Source organism: Muscardinus avellanarius (genome assembly GCF_963383645.1).
Source record: "Muscardinus avellanarius genome assembly, chromosome: 21".
Lineage (NCBI taxonomy): Eukaryota > Metazoa > Chordata > Mammalia > Rodentia > Gliridae > Muscardinus > Muscardinus avellanarius.
The window spans coordinates 19147415-19167309 of record NC_137807.1 but is presented as its reverse complement, the minus strand read 5'-3'; the positions used below and the strand labels follow the sequence as shown (position 1 = coordinate 19167309).

General features: G+C 53.5%; 1 protein-coding gene across 2 annotated transcripts in view; it reads right to left on the bottom strand.

Moving 5' to 3' along the window:
* Window positions 1–19895, bottom strand: part of TTC28 (tetratricopeptide repeat domain 28) — a gene marked incomplete at both ends in the record, with an annotated part of 602748 nt that overhangs the window by 81722 nt on the left and 501131 nt on the right. For both annotated transcript variants that reach the window (XM_080717620.1, XM_080717621.1), the window contains 2 exons: window positions 224–747; window positions 2513–3854. In XM_080717620.1, coding sequence (XP_080573746.1) covers window positions 224–747; window positions 2513–3854 — 1866 coding nt within the window. The remainder of the gene's footprint in view (window positions 1–223; window positions 748–2512; window positions 3855–19895) is intronic.

Here is a 19895-nt window from a genome sequence, read left to right as displayed (position 1 = left end):
TGACAGACAAGGAGGGCACCAGTCCCCGGACAGCCGGGAGCAGTACCTGGACACCCAGAGGGTGAGGCGAGCTGGGTCCAGAGACCGTAGCATGTTCTGGACAGGGCTACCCCTCGTACTATCAAGGGACGCCATCGAGGGAGGGCAGTGTGATGGGGGTGGGCCGACAGTGCGCCTCCAGCCTCGCTCCGTGTGGGGAGCCACCGCCCCGATGCGCACCTACCTTCCTGCAAGTACATGACCGCCTGGGAGTAGTTCTGCAGGGCGTGGTGGGTCCTCCCCAGGCTGCTGTAGGACACCGTCTTGGCCACCAAGTCGTTCATCTGTGCGGCAATGCTCAGGTGCTGCTCCTGGTAGACCACGGCCCTCTCGAAGGTGCCCAGGGACTCGTAGGTGAGGCCCAGGTTCCCGTAGGCGCGGCCCTGGCAGGTGGGGTTGTTGGTCTCCTCTGCGATCTGCAGGTCGAGCTGGTGGTACTGCAGAGCTGTGTCGTACTCCCCCATCTGCTGGTAGACGCCGCCCAGGCCGCAGGCGGCGTCGCTCTCCAGGGCGCGGTCTTTCATCTCGCGGGCGATGCCCAGCTGGCGCTCCAGGCAGGAGATGGCCTGCTCGTGGTTCCCCAGCTGGCTGTGCAGGCTTCCCAGCTCGCCGTAGGCCTGGGCCTTGCTGAAGGCCTCCCCCAGCTCGTGGGCGACCACGAGCCGCTTTTCAAAGCACACGAGGGCTTGCTGTAGGCTCCCCATCGCCCTGCAGTGTAGACGGAAAAGCAATGATATGATTCCGTGCAGGTGCAGCACACAAAAGCCCCCGAGAAAATGAAGAGCATTCGTCACTGTCACTTACTAGAGAAGCTCTTAACTCCTCTTCTAGCTAAACCTATCATGTGCCCTGAGAGTGAGATGCAGAGGAATTTCATAATCTGGAAAGCAATTCAAAAGTCATCCCTTCGTGACCTTCCCAAGAGCTCGAGATTCAGTGGGATCTACACCCCAGAGGGCACATAAAATATATTAATAGGCACGATGATAGCGGGTGAACTGTTTGGTTCTCGGGCCTCCCAATTTCCACTACCGCTTAGACTATGATTTTGAAATCGCTTTACGGCGGCCATGAATCTTTCGCCCTGAGCTGCTCGGCGCTGGCTGTGGGTGATGATTTAGCTTGACCCTTGCCCTCCCCCTCCAGGAGCCCGAATCCCCTGCTATCCAGTGAGGCCATATATCCTGCAGACACAGGCACCTTCTCCTGCCCCCACGCCGGGAGAGGAGCACCCCTCGGCCCACAGCGCGTCTTTTGTGCCGTGCAGAGGTGACGTGAGCAGAGTGGGGGAGCGCGGGCCTTGGCGGCGGCCATGCCACCCATGGGGCACACGGCTCCTCCCAGCCGGCTGCTTGCGGTGACACGTCCCCACCCAGCAGATGGCGGTCAGTGTGTGGTGAAAGAGGTCCACAGAGCCCGCCAGGTGCCCGGCATGTTCATGGAATGGACTCACTGCTCCTGCGTCACCAGGTGGCTTTTCCCAAAAGCAATACAATGGGCTCCAGGAACTGGGGGTACTGAGGTGCCGGTGCACATGGAAACAGGGGGCATTCAGGAAAGGCTGGCTACACTCATGAACTCACCTTCGTGCCCCTATTAACTTTTCTTTTTTTTGTACTCCAGATATAATCCAGGGGTGTTCTACCTCTGAACTATACCCTGGCCCCTTTTAATTTTGAAACAGGGTATCACTAAGGTGCTGGGGCCCTCAATAGGTTGCTGAGGCTGGCCTCAAACCTCAGCCTCTCAAGCACTGGGATTATAGGTGTGCGCCACCATGCCTGGCCTATGAACTCTCTCTCTTTTTTTTTTTTTTTTTTTTTTTGTGGTACTGGGGATGGAACCCAGGGCATTCTACCTCCGAGCTACACCCCCAAGCCCTATTTTTTATTCTTTATTTAGAAATAGGGTCTCACTGAGTTGCAAAGGGCCTCACTAAGTAGTACCTGAGGCTGACCGCGAATTGCGATCCTCCCATCTCAGCCTCCCAAATGCTGGGATTCCGAGCGTGTGCCACCACCTGGCGCTCTATGAACCCTTATCCTGCCCACTTAACACAGTCACAGAAGCACCTGGCGCTCTATGAGCCCTTATCCTGCCCACTTAACACAGCCACAGAAGCACCTGGCGCTCTATGAGCCCTTATGTTGCCCACTTAACACAGCCACAGAAGCACCTGGATCTCTATGAGCCCTTATGTTACCCACTTCACACAGCCGCAGAAGCGCTGCCTGTGGAGTCAAGGATCCCGGGCTGGCCTCGTGGCTGTCCCTTTTAAGCTGTGTGCTCTTGGGCATTAACCCAGCCTCTCTGGAACAGGAATACTGTCACCTGCTTAATTTGATGGACTGTGGGAGGACTCAGAGGAGGCCTCTGTGAACATGAGGTCAGCACGCGTCTGCAGCCCCGGGCGGCTGTCACTCCTGCGCCCCACGCAGGCTCCACCCCCCCATCCCGGCCCCTGTGCTTTTACCTGTGCCCGTTGCCCAGCCCCCGGTAGGCCTTGGCTTGGTCCTGCATGCGGTTCAGGCTCTGGGCGACAGACAGGTACTGCTCGTAGTATTTGACGGCTTCCTCGTGGTCGCCCAGGGCCTCGTAGCAGTCGCCCAGGTTGCCGTAGGCCCGGCCGCGGTCCAGCACAGACTCGCCGCCGCTCAGCTGCTGCAGCGTGGCCAGCTGCTGCTCGAAGTAGCCGATGGCCTCCTCCATCAGGCTCATGTTCATCTTGGTGATGCCCATGTTGCCGTAGACCTGCGCCTCCAGGCTGGGCTCCTTCAGCTTCTGGCCCAGCTCCAGCTGCTCCTCGTAGCACTTGAAGGCCATTGTGTACTTCCCGAGGGCCATGTAGACGGCGGCCAGGTGCCCGTGAGCCCTGCACTCCCCCGGCACGTCGCCCAGCTCCTGGTAGACCTCCAGCTCCTGCGTGTGGCAGCCCAGGGCCTTGTCGTGCTTCTGAACCATTCGGTGTGCGGTGCCCAGGGCCGCGTAGGCGCTGGCCTCCAGCCGCCTGTCCTTCACGTGGTGAGCCAAGCCCAGCTGCTGCTCGTAGAACCTGATCGCACCGTTGACGTCCTTCTTACAGATGGAGATGTCGCCCAGGTTCCCGAGGGCTCGGAACTTAGCCTGGGAGTTATTGAGGGACTGGGCCAGGGACAGGAGGTACTTCTGGCACTCCTCCGCTTTGCTGAAGTTCAGGAGGGCCTTGAAGGCCAGGCCCAGGTTGCAGTAGGCCTTCGCTTGGCTCAGCTTGTCGTGGAGGTCCTTGGCCAGCGCCAGGTCCTGTTCGTAGTACTTCACAGCCTCCTGGTAATTCCCGAGGCAGTAGTGGGTGTAGCCAAGGTTGTGGCAGACCTTCCCTTCCCCCTCCATGTCCTGGAGGTCGGGCGCAAGCCGCAGGTACTGTTCGTAGTAGGGGGCGGCCTGCACGTACTCTGCCCGGGAGCAGTGGAAGTTTCCCAGGTTGCTGAGGGCGCGGGCCTTGCTCTGGATGTCTCGCAGCTCCCGGGCGATGTCCAGGTGGTTCTGATAGTGCTGCAGGGCCCGGTCGTGGGCGCCCAGGGCCTGGTAGGCGACGGCGAGGTTCCCGTGCGTGGAGGCCTGTGAGGCGCGGTCGTTGACCTCCATGGAGATCTGCAGCTCCTGCCGGTGGTACTTGACCGCCTGGTCGTACATGCCCAGCGCGTTGTAGGCGTTGCCCATGTTCCCGTAGGCCCGGCCCTGGGCCGCGTAGTCGCTCAGCTCCTGCGCGATGCACAGGTGGGTCTTGTGCAGCTTCAGGGCCGTGGCGTAGTCGCCCTTCATCTGGTGGATGATCCCTGCGAGAGAACCAGCAAGAGGGGCGATGACTGGCCAGCAGTTTTGAAAAGAAGGAAATGCAATTTGCAACTCAATTGATAGTAAATAAAATCCAGATGAATTAAAGAATCTAAAATAGCAGAAGGTAGAATTAAATATTTACCAACTCTCCAGCGGGAGGGTAGCTTCCTAAGCTTCAAAGAACAGGGCAAAACACATCGACAGATTTGATTACAAAAATAGGGATTTTTGTAGTGCAAATAAATATCTAAAATTAAAAGGCAAGCACAGCACTAGAAAATATGAAACGTATGAACAAGTTCACTAGCAACTGTGAGTAAAGCTATCACGGTTTAATTTACAAAAAATCAAGACCTCAATTTACCCGAACAGGCAAAGAGCTGCAGACGTCCGCAGACACCGGGCAGCCCCAGCGACACCGGGCAGCCCGCACACAAGGACCACAGGGAAGATGCGATTTCCATTAATAACCAAAGAAACGCAAGTAAAGCAACGGGGAGCCATTCTGCTCCTACTAGATCAGCAAATAAAAAATGTAAACGCCCTGTAGGATGAGGTTGCCCTGGAATCGGCAACACACCAACTACTGGAAGGAGGAGGAGCGCGAGGTCCGGCTACACAGCGTGCCAAGAGCTACAAACGCGGCCTCCTCGTGGAGACCCTGGGACTGAACTCCAGGGCGCTCTACCGCTGAGCTGAGCTACACCCTTTTTCTTTTTCTTTTTTATTTTGAGGCGGAGCCTCGCTAAGTCTCCCGGGCTGGTCTGGAGCCTGTGGTCCTCCTGCCTCGGCCTGCTCTGTCACTGGGACTGCAGGCGTACGCCATCAACCCGGGCACTTGGCCTTCTTTCGACCCAGCAAGGGAACATACTGAGGAAAGACGTCTGTGCATAGCAATCCTCGGCTTTATAGAAAAGCGGAAAGTCAGAAGCACCTTCAATGGCAAAGACCAGGGGGCGATATGGGGACACCTGGGCATACCAACTCAGTAGAGGATTATGCAGTTGTTAGAAAGGTAATTATGAAGTCTATGCAGAAAAACAGGGACATGTTCTTATAATCTTGTGAACAGGAACAATCAGAGATCATGCTCCACGCTTGGTGTGACAAGCAGGTGTGTAAACGCACCCTGGAGATCTGAGGGGGTTGTGCAGAACAGGCAGCTGCCTCTTAGGCGATGAGATTTGGGTGGCCTTTGCTCAGAGTTTCTGTGTTTACAGTCAGTAGCCTTAGTGTTTCAAATGACCCTCATACTCTACGCTATCACGACTGAAGCAGGCCGTTGTTTTCTCCAAGCGCTTCAAAATGAGACGTAGCATAAATGTCGTCAATAAAAAGTAGGTGCCAACAAGGATGTCGCAATGGTAATCTGGGAGGTGGCTCAGCTAAATTTTATTTTTTATTTTGAAACGGGGTCTCACTTAATTGTTGAGGGTCTCACTAAGTTGCTGAGGCTGTCCTTGAACTTGCGATCTTCCTGTCTCAGCCTCCCAAGAATGGGGATGACAAGTGTGAGCCACCACGCCTGGCTTATTATTTCTTCAATTGAAAGTCTTATGGTGTTTTTCCCCCTTACCAATAAGTTACAATCATCTCAAAGAAAGCAAATGAGAAACACATATGCAGACGGGCTGAGGCTCAGCAGGAGGATGGCAGGTTCAAGGCCAGCCTCAGCAACGCAGAGAGACACTGTTTCAAAATAAAAAAACTCAGAAGTAGAATGCTCCTGGCTTCATCCGTAGGACCACAAAAAATAAAATAAGAACATAAAGAAGTGAGAGACCCGGGCGTGGTGGCACACGCTTGTAATCCCAGCACTCGGGAGGCTGAGACCGGAGAATCACGGTTCACGGACAGCCTCAGCTACTAAGTGAGGCCCTCTGCAACTCTGTGAGACCCGGTTTCAAAATAAAGAATAAAAAATAGGGCAGGGTCTGTAGCTCAGAGGTCGAATGCCCCTGGGCTCCATCCCCAGACCAGCAAAAGAAAAAAAAAAAAAGTGAGGAGGACACACCTAAGCACTGGGACGCTTTGTGCACTGCACGGCGCTCCGCCTCTGCCATCCTCCTCTCTGGCCCAGCGTTGGGCGCTGATGGCTTCCCAGGCTGTTGGCTGTGAAGGAGCGCCTGCTGGAGGCAGCAAAGTGATCTGACCCCTGGCCAGCCTCTCCACTCCCCCCTTCGCGCTCCCCTTGCAAGGCGCAGGGCCTCCAAAGAATCAGGGAAGGGTCTCGAAACAAAGACTTCTGCACTGGCGAGGGTAGGGGGCGGCAGGCTGGGTTGGCAAGGGACCTCTGCCAGCTGGGGAATTTAAAAGGGGATGTGGAAGGGGACGCCCCTGCTCCCGGCAGCCCCACTCCCGGAGCGCCTGCCCATGCTATGCAGATCATCTGTGGACCCTCCTTCCCTTGCCAGGCCACAGCTTGAAGACACAGGCCCGTCAGCGGGCCATGTGTGAAGGTTAGTGGGGCAGAAGATCCCCACAGAGCCCGGTTCTCACTGGGCAAGTGAGGAAGGGACACCCGGCTTTGAACTGCTAGGTGCCACAGCGGGCCTCCCCACGGGGTCACTGCCGCAGCAGTGCCACCGCCTGCTTGGAGGAGGCCGAGGGCTTCAGGGTGTAGAAAGTGCTCAGCGCACCTGCTTTTGTTATTAACTGTTTCCAGCCAAGAGCAAGGGAGGCGCGGACAGGACAAGACAAGCAGAAAACATTTCTACTGAAACTAGAATGCGCGGCGCGTTAGGGGCGAGTCTGGCTGCCCGTTCCTGTGAATTCTCTGAAAGTGGGCCTCAGCATACCTCCGCCTACAACGGGAACGCCCGTCCCACTGCAAGTATTATTGTTATGATTATTAATAGTGTGCAACCCACGCGGGGCTTTGAGAGCTGACCCGTTCTTTCCCTCTGCTTCCGAGCCCCAGTCACTAGCTATTTCCAGAAGGAAACACAGGATCCAGCCTCACTGCGAGGGGCTGAGTTAGTGGGAGAGTGGAGGCCCCTGCCCTTAGCCGGACCAGCCCACCTGCTCCCAAAAAGCAAGAGCCGCGAAGGGACTGCTGGAGTCTCGCTGCGGTGACGTGGCAGCGGCTGCGCCTGGGAAGTTCTCATCAGTTCGAAGTACGTATGCGAGTGTTTATAAATCAAACAGCGCCGTGTCTATGATTTGCTTTAAAAATACTCCAGCAATGGTGGTGGGGACACAGTGCGCGTGCGTGTGCGTGCATGTGTGTGCACGCGCGTACCACCCTCCTGTCTCAGCCTCCCAAGCACTGAGATTACAGGTGTACGCCACCCCGCTGGCTCATTCTGAATGGCTAGGATAGGGCGACATTTGTCCAGGATGCGAGGGGACAGTAAGAACAACTCAGGACCCCTGCTGCACAGGAGGGCCCTGGACGTTCCCGCTGCTTCTCCTGACTCTCCTGCACAGAGAGAAGCGGCCTGAGGACCCGTTATTCTGACCCGACACATCTCTAGGTTCCTGGGTCCCGTCCCTCTTCTACACAGAGCTCACATGGAGTGCCTCCACTTTGTTCTCAAAGCTCGGGCAGGGGAGGAGATAGATTGTACCAGAAAACGCACCTGTTCAAGAGAGCTGAGTGTGCAGGTGAGCAACCCCCTCTGCTCTCTGTCCCGCCCGGGCTCCCATCCACTGAGACAGACCAAGGGGCAAGTGTACACGATCGCACGTCTCACTAAGGCCCTGTCAGATGTCCCTGGGGATGAGTCTCCATTGTTTTTGCCAGGAAGGACGGCAAAGGTATCTTTTTAAATGGCAGATAATCCCAAGATTACCTATCACAGCATCTCCCTGATAGGCGAGCTTTTCTCAGGAACCTCTCAGTGCCTGGCAAGGCTGATCTTGTGATTTCAGCACTGTGGAAAGTTCCAGAACTTACTCAGACTCAGGAGCCCAGGCCCCTTCGCCGCCCCTGCTGCCCTGGGCGGCCCTGTGGTGCGAGGTGGGCATGGATCTGCCCTCTTCTCCCATCAGCCTCAGCACAGGGCTGCAGCAAACCAAGATGGCGGCAGCTATGTGTGGGCGGCGTGGCGGTCTGGCTAAGCCATGTCTGGAGAGCGGAGCAGAGCGATTAGAGACCAGGAGAGCCTGAGAGGCTTGTGCCTAGAGAAGGAGCAGCGGCTCCAATGACCTGTATGGCGTCACCCTGCGGAACCCTGGGCATCCTGGGTGTCTTCCCTGCCCTCCTCTGACCTAATGACATCTACTTAGACTGCCAGACCCACAGGCTCTGCCTCACCACGAAGGATGTGTGCAGTTATGAGTCCCGCACCTGCTCTTTCACCATGACGGGGACATCTTGGGTGAGTGGAGGGTTCACTGGCACCTCTCTCCCAGACCCCAGCTGCCCTTCCCTCCTCCCGCTCCCCTGGAAACCACCATTTTTGTAACTAAACGCAGAGGTCCCGATGCCCAACCTGCGGCCTGGAGGGAGTATGCCACTGTCCCCAGGCAAGAGCAGCTGGAGCCCCTGCGGCCTGGCACCCGCTGGCCCCATCTATCGCCCGCTCCCTGCTGCCCTCGGACGACACAAACCGAGACCGCAGGCCACGAGCGCCGAGACTCCCGGCGCCGGTGCGCTGTAAACCCGCAGGCAGAGGAAGATTAATTGCGCCATGAAGTAGGAGAAGTAATAATTAAACCTATTAAAAGGAGGTGGCTGCAGAGGGGCCTCGGTGATGGATGATGAGGTAGGCAGTGCTAGGCACAGTCATCCTGAACGGCTCTGGCCGGGCTGCCGGGAGGGGAGGTGGCAGGGAGCCCGGGGCAGAGAAAAATACGCACAGCCTGGCTGGTCGGCCCGCCATCAGTCACTGCTTGGACTCCACGCGCCTGGTTTCATTCTGGATCACAACAGGAGGGGGAGGCCCCTCAGGAGGCAGCAATGGAGGCTGCTGCGGGAGCTCCTTCCTTTCCATGGGCAGCGAGCATTTCTTTTGTCTCAGAGCCTGGGGTGGGAGCTCTGAAATGCCAACACAGCTGCTCCTGCCCTCCCTTACGCTCAGCTTGGAGCCGGAGCATGGCCCCTCCCTGAGCACCTGCCCAGGCCCCTCGGTGTGCAAGGTGTGTGCGGGCCACGTAGAGTGGCGTTTGCAAGCCTCCCCGGCTCGGCTCCATCAGCCAGCCCTGCCATCCTTCCTTCTCCAGGGCTTCCAGGGCCGTCCCAGCCCACACGGCGGCTCCCACCCACCCGTGACTCCTGCCCGCCCTGGGGCGACTTCTCGGCGCACTCCCCGGGCTCCAGGGCCTTTCCCCCTGGCCCTGCTGGACTTTACACCTGGCCAGGTATTCCCCACGCTAGGACGGCCACATCCTGCACTGTGAGAGCATTGTGTTACTTCCAGGCAGAAGCGTGCGAGAGCTGGGGTGCGTACACCCTCCTGCCGGCCCTCCCGACTGCAGAAGCTCTGTGCCCAGACACTATGGCTCCGGGAAGACGCGTCACGGCCCAGAGCAGCGAGTCGCCGAGGGCTGCACAGGCCTGCTGTGGGTTCCATATGAGCAGCGCCGCTGTTTCAGGCCAGTATGTTGTGTGGGCTGCTGCCACTGTCCGGAACCAGCACACCCTGTCAATGTGCCACCCGCCCGGCGCCATCCTCCGTGGGCTTTGGAGCCTGCAGCTCCATCCTGCATCCCAACAGCGCCTGTGAGCAGCAAGGCACACCCAGCCGACAGCTCTGCACCGCCTGTCCTCTGCTGCTCCATGCTCTGGGTCTGGTGAGATCACCAAAACTGTAATCTTTTACCGTGGACCTGAACAGGACAGCTGAGCAAACCGGGGGTTACTGCTGTGCCCTTGGCACTAAGCCTCTGGAGGCACCTCTCCCGCCAGTCGCTCCCCTTGCCCTCCACGATGCTGGGCCCACCGCCTGGGTAGTGAGGATTATGCTTTTCCCCTTTCACCTCAGCTGCCAGGACGCTTGCGTCAAACACGAGACTAATCTATCAACTGTGCTGGGCCTTGTGTGCCGAAGTCTGAGCTCTTTCCTTGGTCTTGGTTTTCGATTTTTATTGTACTTTCCTGATCTGGAATTTTCTATTTCAGCTGTATCATCATTTGACATTATAAGTTAAACCAAATCCTTTATGGACTGAAAGAATCTATAAACAAACAAGTGATCAACAATCCCTTTTACACCCGTGGCCAGCTCACTGGCCCTGAAAGCTGCCTGTTTTGGGCTGCTGTTCCCCTACTTTGTTCAGTGGGCCACGTTCTACGTGTGTGTGTGTGTGTGTGTGTGTGTGTGTGTGTGTGTGAGGGGTACTGGGGATAGAATCCAGGAGGTCTACTTCTGAGTTATACCCCTAGCCCTATTTTATCTTTAATTTTTAGAGTCTTACAAAGTCACTATGCACTGGCCTCCAATCTGCAGTCCTCCTATCTCAGCCTCCCAAGTCCTGGGATACAGGCCTACAAGACTGTGCCCAGCTTCGACCAGATTTATAAGCCAGGAGCACCAAGCTTTTCGGAGGGACTGGCTTCCTGGGGAGAGGCGTGGCCACGGGGATGGGGAGCGCCTATTACTGGCCCTGCTGCTTCCCCGCCCCCCAAGGCAAGTCACTGCTTCCCTGCACCCCAAGACAAGCCTCTGCTTCCCCGCCCCCTAAGGCAAGTCACTGCTTCCCTGCACCCCAAGACAAGCCTCTGCCTCCCTGCCCCCCAGGGCAAGCCTCTGCCTCCCCAGCCTCAGGTTCTCGTCCACCAGGCTGTCTCCAAGGTCAAAGGAGACCGTGCCCGCCACAGTGAGATGCTCCACTTCCTGGTGTTGGTATCATCTCAGCTTCAATCGACACATCTTCAGTAATACAAAGTCAAAACTCTGCCACAACCCTAACCTGTGTTACAGAGGGAACGCCACTAGGAGTCTTAGACGCATCCTGTCTCCTAGTAAGGACCAAGGGGAGGGTGGTGCCAGGCCCTGCCGCCCAAGAGGAGTGCAACGCCATGAGCTCCGAGGACATCACAGCCGGCTCTGCGCTGCGCTGTCAGGAGCTCCGAGGACATCACAGCCGGCTCTGCGCTGTGCTGTCAGGGCCGCACTGTTGGGGTTTGAGGGTGAAGGTCCCTCCCTCGCACTCCTGCTCTGAAGGCGGGCCCTGGCTGCAGGGGGCTGGGGCCTGGACTGCCCTCCCTCGCCCCTACCTGGCTCTCTCTGTTCCCGCCAGGAGCTGGGATGCCCGAGGAAGTGCAGGTCTGTCAGAAACAGGCCCCAGAATGGATCGTGACTTCTGAACCTCTTCAGATACATAAGCAAATAAAACCCTCCTTCCTCCAAGCACTGCTCCTGTGTGGGGTGCTCAGACACAGCGGAACGCTGACAGAGCAAGCCCCTGCCCTCGGCTGTAGGGACACGCGTGCAGGGCCGGGGGAGCGCCGTGCAGGCACTGGGCATGTGTGGGCCATTTTTGGTTGCCAGAATATCCAGGGGACCGCACTGGCAGGTTGTGCGGCAGGGATGCTCAACATCCCGTGTGAAGAGCAGCCCCCAGGCTTCACGTGTTGACATTTTAGTCCCATTGTGAGGTATGCGGAGAGGGGAAGCCAAGCATGATGACACAGGCCTGAAATCCCAGTGGCTCAGGAGGCGGAGACAGGAGGACTGCATATTTGAGGCCAGCCCAGCAACTTAGGAAGACCCTATTGTTACAGTTAAAGATGAGTATGTGAAAAATGAATATAACTGTTTGGGGGTGAGGGTTACCGTTTAGAGGAACAGTCCCCGGGGACCTTTGTTAGAATCCCCGGAAACAATTCCCCTAAAAAAAAAAAAAAAAAAACAAAAAACGCGGGTTCTTGTCCTGAGCTAAGGATAGATATGTAATAGCCTGGACTCTGGCTGAAGATTTAAAGTTTATTAAAAAGACAGGAGGATCGTGCAGGTTTGAAGCCAGCCTTGCTGACTTAAGAGACCCTGTTTCCAACTAAAAATATAAAATAGGTCCGGGCGTGTAGCCTGGAGGTAGAAGGGGTCCATCCCCAGTACCACAAAAAAAAAAAAAAAAAAAAAAAGCCAGGCATGGTGGCTCACACTTGTCATCCCCGCGCTTGGGAGGCGGAGACAGGAGGATCGCGCTGGTTCGGAGCCAGCTGCGCTGGCTTAAGAGACCCTGTTTCCAAAAATAAAAAAAGTATAAAATAGGTCTGGGAGTGTAGCCCAGAAGTAGAAGGGCTTCCAGGAACCCCAGTACCACCAAAAAAAAAAAAAAAGAAAGAAAAGAAAAGCCAGGCATGGTGGCACACGCTTGTAATCCTCCCACTTGGGAGGCAGAGACAGGAGGATCGCGCAGGTTCGAAGCCAGCCGTTTGCTCTGGCTTAAGAGACCCTGTTTCCAAATAAAAATATAAAAATAGGTCTGGGAGTATAGCCCGGAGGTAGAAGGGCTTCCAGGAAACCCAGTACCACCAAAAAAAAAAAAAAAAATAGAAATACAGAAGACAGTCACAGCCCCATGCCATGCCATTCAGGAGTGACATGGGGGTGGGGGGTGGTTCGAACGAATTCACCGAAATACAAAACCCAGAACAGCCTTTTTATAGACACGACGTCCTCCATCTTGCTTTTTCCTGCGTCACTCTGACCTAAGTAAAGTCCCTCCTCTTAATTTTCCCACGGAACGTTGGTCCACGCCCAGGTTTCTCCTTTCCCGAAGGTCGATGTCCTCCTCCCATCCAGACCAGGTGGGAATTATTATGTAAACCTGTCTTTAGAATGAGGAGGTCCTAGCTCCCCTTCTCCTTCTACTTGTTAATTGCCTTTAGCTAGATTAGTTTATGTTACAATAGCTACCTCTTCTTGGCAGAAACCAAGTCCTTCCACAGATATGCCCCTCACCCAATTTTTGAAATATATTTATTAATAATCAGAGCTTTCTCAAATCTTCCTAGGCCATTCCCAATACTGGTACACCTATCTCAAAATAAAATAAAACAGAGCCGGGCATGGTGGCACACGATTGTAATCCCAGTACTTAGGAGGCTGAGACAGGAGGATTACAGGGTTGCGGCCAGTCTCAGCTACTTAGTGAAGCCCTGTTTCAAAATAAAGGATAAAAAATGGGGCTGGGGGTGTAGCTTGGAGGTAGAATGCCCCTGGGTTCAATCCCTCGTACTACACACACACACACACACACACACACACACACACACACTAAATAAATAAAATAAAACAGGATGGAGGTGTGGCTCAGAGGTAGATCCCCTGGGTTCAATGCTTAGTATTGCAATGAGGTGGAGGGCCCTTAATTCAACTATGGCATCTAAAGGTGGGGCCTTTGGGATGGGTTTGGGTTTAACAGGCCATCAGGGTGGCCCATGGGACTGAGCACAGGAGGCTTTACAAGAGGAAGGAAGGCACCAGCCAGACACACAGACGCTGTCCACTGCATGTGATGCCCGCGCCAGCCCAAGCCTCTCCCAGCAGGAAGGCCGCCCAAATCCTGTACTTCTGGAACAGCAAACCAGAATAAACCTCTTTTCTTTATAACTTACCCAGCCCGCGGCCTGGTGTTATTAGCAACACAAAACAAGAATACAGCTCGTCTGCGGGAAAGTCCTACCAATGAAGAACCATTGCCCCAAAGACCCAAAACCACCATGAGAAATGCTGGATGCGTGGAGCTCATTTGACTTTTATACTCTGGTAAGACCAATAATTTGATAGCTGGGAATGGAGCTGCGCACCGGGACTCCCAGTACTTGGGAGGCTGAGACAGGGGCTGCAGGCTTAAAGTCAGCCTCAGCAACGTAGCTGGACTCTGTTTCAAAAATAAAATAAAATATAATAATAATAATGAATAAAAAGGAGTGGGGCACAACTCAGAGGTAACATGTTTCTGGGTTCGATCCCCAGTACAAAAATAAATATATAATAATTAAAAAATAATCTGAGAAAACAGCCTTATTTCCGTACTGCCATCCAGTTGAAATTGTTAAATTAAATCATCAGAGCTAATTAATTGGGAAGTCTTTTGGCTGGTATCCACTAATTTAAGCAAGTCTAAGAAACCAGAAACCTTAATTTTAAAATCTGGCTTTACTGACTGATTCTCTTCCGCACTTTTTCATCTGTGAGAAGTAATTCATTAAGAAGCTAAATTAAAGCACATCTCCAAATGGGCTTCCTCCCAATTTCATTGTGATTATTAATAAGAGAGAGGGAACGCCTCCTAAATAAATATAGTAATAATAACAGCAACAGCACACAAAATTCTCTTTTGTGATCTCATTCAACGCCTTACATCAAGTCCCCAGCATGAACCGGCGCTCAGACCTTGGTCCTCAGCGTGACCTCACAGACCCAGCCCTGCTGGACGCGTCTACCTGGATCACCTCAAACAACCTGAAACCCAACGTTTCAAAAAATCCGCATTGTTTTGTTGAGCTGAATTAAATGTAACATCAGATGGCGTCAGTTTTTAAAACCCTTGGACCTTCCTTATCTCATTTCTTTCTAGGCAGAAGCAGGGAGGCGCAGGCAGCTTTTAAGAGGGTCAAGAGGTAGCTGGGTGTGGTGGCGCACGCTTGTCATCCCCGTGCTTGGGAGGCCGAGACAGGAGGATCGTGCAGGTTCGAAGCCAGCCGCGCTGGTGTAAGAGACCCTGTTTCAAAAATATAAAATAGGTCTGGGAGTGTAGCCCGGAGGTAGAAGGGCTTCCAGGAATCCCAGTACCACCAAAAAAAAAAAAACAGGGTCCGGCGTAGGGTCTGAGCCCTGCCCTGGCCTCCCGCCCCGCACATCCCCCCGTGGGTCGCTCTGCCCCCGGCAGAATCCAGCGTGTCTCGGGGGAGGACAGCGCCCGTCCTCCCAGCAGCATCAGTCCTCTGCCTCCGAGACAGGGTGAGAGGCTGGCAGGGTCTTCCCAGATCCCACAGAGCCCTCGAAATGGACAGGGAGGTGGGGGGCAAAGGCAGCCCAAAAGATAGGCCCTCCAAGATGACTTCACTTTGCAAATTCAATTGAAAAACAAATGGATTTCCCAGCAAGGCTGGAGAGCAAATTATGAAATCTGCTTTCCCAAGACATTTTAAACACTCACACTGGATTGAGAATTCAGTCTGCGCTTGTGCGGAGTGTTCTAGCTAGATTAAGCTTAATGCTACCAAAACAAGAGATTCGTATATTCTGCTCCTTTTCCTATCAGCACGCGGGCTTTGGGTTAGGGCAACTTCAGAGTCCTGGAAAGGAGCAGAGAGTGCGCGCTTCCTGCCCCGGGCTGGTCAGCTGAGAGCCTAGGGGGTGCTGGAGGCTGTGACGAGGCTCGCTCCGCGCAGCTCAGACGCGGCTGAGCTGCTCCCCTCCAAGGCCCTTGTGACCTGCTGTCAGTCAGCGAGTCCACTGTCTCCTCTGTGCTGCAGACACAGGACCAGGAGAAACCCCCCGGGCTCCGGCTTTCCCGGCCATCCTTGGCTCAAGGCGCACAGTGGCTGTTTAAGGCACGGGCTCTCCGCCGCCGGCCACCCTCCCTCTCAGCAGGCACAGCCAGTGAGGAGCGGGCGCCTCAAGCCCCCGTGGCTTCTGGGGTCACCTTTGAGCTGCTTATTTCCACGTTACTGAGCTTAGATGGCAGATTCAAAACCAAACATAATAATCTAAAAATCTTTTCAATTATAAAAGTAACTAAAAATGCTTGCAAGCAAAGGTCACCCGGCACTCATTTCCTGTTAATATTATTATGTCATTATCAGAGTGTGTGTGTGCACGGTGCTAGGGATGGAACCCAGGGCCTCGCATCCTAGGCAAGCGCTCTACCACGGAGTCACACCCAGCCGGCTCCCAACACTGTCTTGTCTTGTCTTGTCTTTTCTTTTCTTTTCTCCCTTTTCTGGGACCGGGGATTGAACCTAGGGACATTCTACCTCTAAGCTACAACTCCAGCCATTTTTTAAAATTATCTTTTTATTTTGAAACAGAGTCTCACTAAGTTGCTGAGGTCCTTGCTGCCTTGCTGAGGCTGGCTGCAAACCTGCAATCCTCCAGTCTCAGCCTCCCAAATATTGGGATTACAGGTGTGGGCCACCACCGGTCCAGGGCTGATTTTCAGCGTCCCCTCTCTTTCTTGCCTGCCTTTGCTGATGAAGGCAGAGAGCTAAATATTCACACTCCCAGCTGGGGCCGGTCAAGAGACGCTACAGTGGGCAACAAGACAAAATCAGGTCTGGGATTTTAGAAAAAGCTTTTGCATCTCTGATGAAAGGATACAGAAGCAGCTGTCCGGAGCTTCAGCAGCTCCCCTTGAGTATGAGGCAAAAGGGCTGAGACCGAGAGAAAGGTAAAAACACTGCAGAGACGCCCCGTCACCCCAAGGCTGCTGACCGCACTGGAGGCCCCACACCTACCCCTGTATTTGCTAGGCCACTGCAAGTCAGATTTTTTGTTTCTTACAACCAAGAGATTCTTGTGACAAATTCAATACTTTAAAATATAGAAAATAACTCTATCTAACCTAGTGACTACTACTATCCTAACATTTTAGCGTAGTTCCTGACAATCTGGGTTTTTGGGGTTTGTTTTGATGCGGGTTATTTTATTTTTATTTTTAGCTCATATTTTGTGTGCTGATTTTAAAACACAATTAAACCAAGACCAGGTTCATAATGGAAAATAAAAAAGGATTTGGATGTCAGCTCTCTGCTATTAAAGCTTAGCACAGGCTTAGATCACTCAATACAGGCTTACAGGATGTAGACACACATCCTATTTCTCAAGTTTCTTGGTAATGAAAATAGTCATTATATTATTCTTTACATCTCCATTCTATAGATTAAAAAATTATTTTAGTTTAGTAACTCCACTGATTTTTTTTAATCACATTGAAATGAATAAACCAGCCAGGCATAGTGATGTTCACCTGTAATCTCAACACTTAGGAGGCCTGAACAGGAGGACTGCACGGCCAGCCTCAGCAATTTAGTGAGGCTCTGTTTTAGAATAAAAAATGAAAAGGACTGGGGTGTAGCTCAGAGGTAGAATTCTGCTGGGTTCAACGTCCAATGCCAAAAGAATGCTTACATAAATAAACAAGCCCTCCTAGGAAGCGCGGAGACAGAACCACGCCACATGTGGCTCTTGGTACCATCGCTGGTCAGAGTCCACCTGACATGGGAAGTGCGGGGCGCAACAAGAAAGACATTCTCTGGGCCTGACCAATCGCTAAGGCAGGGCAGCTGGCGGGTACAGTGGGCCTGAACTTCTCTTGGCAGCAAAGCCGTATTCCACTGCATCAGTCCTCTGAAATACGGGTGAGGATGAGAACAAGGCGGCCCTGGAGCCCCGGGCTGTGCTCCGAGCGCCTCCCACCCCTCGAGGCCCCTGCAACCCCCCTGCTGCCCGCCCTCTCATTTCTGATCCTCCCCCAACATCGACCAGCTTTCCCTGATGACTTGCTACTCTTACCCCAAGTATTTTTGCATCCTGCTAAGGATACCAAATTTTTACAATTTTTCTTAGTTCCTGTAGAAAGCAAAATGTAAAGGCCTGCTCACTTTCTGGGTATCACTTTTGCCTCTTACAACGTAGCAATTTTTCATTTATCTATTTTTTTCGGTTTGACCTGCAAATAAAGCAAGTTGTATTTAGATCCAATATCTACTCTTAAACATAGTACATGGCTTGGGCTCCAATGGGCTTTGGCCCCGTTCACCAAATATTTGGGAATTACGGCCACATCTCTATCTTAGATCTATCGCTAATGACTTTTCTGTCAGCTTTTGCATCGCTGTGAGGAGGAAAGGTGATCTGGACTGAACCCAGGGCTTGGGAGGGCAGGAGCATCATGGCGCAGGGCGTGGCGGGGGAGAGCTGCACAGCCCTGGCAGCCGGGAAGCAGAGAGCAGGAGCAGGGACCAAACCCAGGCCTCTCCTCCAGCCACGCCCCACCTACCTGCAGTCAGCACCCAGTAAATCCACTCAAATTATTAATCCACCACGGGTTAGCCACTGGGCAAGGCAGGGCCTCTTGACACAATTATTTCATCTCTGAACATTTCTGTGTTGCCAACACCTGAGCTTTTCTGGGAGACGTCCAGTTCTGACCACAGCAGTGACAGGATGGTGACACAGAGTGTCTAGCTCAACTCCCAGTGTATAAGAAACGTTTTACACTGACTAGCTACGCCGTCACGGCCTCACGGTGTGCCAGGTGCTGCTCTAGGCTTGTCTCGCGTGGTAGTGTAAGTCTCACGGGGCAGGGGGCATCTGTCCTATTCCAGATGAATCACAGAGAGTTTAAGAATCTCAACCAAGGCCACACATTTAGAAAGTGCCCAGCTGGGCTGTGAACCCAGGGTTTCAGGGTTCAAGCTCTTAACCAGGACACTCAATGGCTGAACGACTTCTGGGTGATACGGCAAGGCTCCTGTGAGCAGAGCATGTTGGGAAGGCGGCCTTGGGGGCGCTGTGCCCGCCCTGAGGCTCCCACACCCTCCTCCATCGCTGACCTGAGGCCCAGTCGGAGTCTCCAGTTGCCTACTCCCTGCCCTCGGGTGGGGCAGATGGGCTCCAGCGAGCTGTCCCGGCTCCCGGGAAGGAAGCCGAGCGCGCTGTACACCCACAGGCACGGCACGGCAATTACGGTGACCGAGTGTCGCTCAGATCCTTCCTCCAAAGAGCGCGCCGGGCTCGCATCTCGCTTCCCTTCATCTTCCCGGAGACACTTGCGGGGACGCGAAGTTATTACTCATTCATTTTCCAGATGGAGAAATGGAAGTACAAAGGAGGGGAGCAACCTCCCCTCAGCCAGACAGCTGTCTGCGGTTAGTGCGGACCTGCTCCCATCCCATCCCTTAAAATCAGGTTCTCTGGGCCCGACAGAGTGAAAGTCCCCCATTCATCAATCTCTTGCCTTGGACAGCATCTGCTAAAACGCCTTTATCATTCTTTCTGCAAACACTTGCTGCAGTGCCGTGGCGGGCATGGGCACGGAAGAGAATGAACACAGGCTCCCGCTCACAACCCTGGGGGCAGGTGTAGGGAAGGACCCCTGAAAACAAGCCGGCGAACCTTGCTGCTACACACTCACGCTAATGACGGCTCGCTACCAAAGGCTCTCCTACTGGGGGGGAGAGACAGGGAGAGACAGAGAGAAAGAGACAGAGACACAGAGAGAGACAGAGAGACAGAGAGAGATAGAGAAAGGGAGAGAGCGAGCGAGAGTGCTTTTACACCTTGAACGTTGGTAACACAAAACAGTACAGACCAATACCATGAAGGTTCAAAGAAAGAAGATTCATATTTCTCTCATGATGTGCTTCTTATCTACCATAGTTTACAAAGAATTGTTTAAAAATATTACCATTAAGAAGACACACCAACTGGCTTAGCAGTGATTTAAAAAAATCATTAGTGAAATTTATTCCACATAAAAATATGTTCAGAAGTAATTCAGAAATGCTTTATCCACTAAATTTAAAAAAACGTTGTGCGGCGGCTCATTACAAAAATATGGGTAAGAGACAAAGGGACGAGCCTTCTCTTATGAGACATCTGCATAAATTAGGTAAAAAGAAAACACCACGCCGGGGGCTCACCGTTTGCACACACACATCTACTGTTCTTCAAGGATCTGGGGAAATGGAAATTAGCACACAGCAAAGTCACCGTATTCTGTGTTACTGAAAGACACGGTACCCCTGAGGCAAGAAAACAATTGTGAACAAGAGAGGGTGCTTTGGTCCTAGGCAGGGCTGGGAGGGGGGAGGGATTCGGCTCTCCGCTGGGGTAGATGTGTGAGGTGGGCTGCAGCACCAGTGGTTTCTGCACTGACCAGCATCTCCTAGTTCCTGAGATAAAGAGCATCCCACCCTGAGAATGGTCCCTTGCCCACATGGTGCCGAGGGCACCCAGGGGAGGGCACTGTGTCCCCCAGAGAACAGGCATAATATCATCTTCCCATGTTTTTTTTTGGTTTGTTTGTTTTTTCTAGTACTGGGGATTGAACCCAGGGCCATTCAACCTCCAAGCTCCACCCCAGTCCTATTTTTATTCTTTATTTTGAAACAGGGTCTAAGTTGCAGAGGGCCTCAT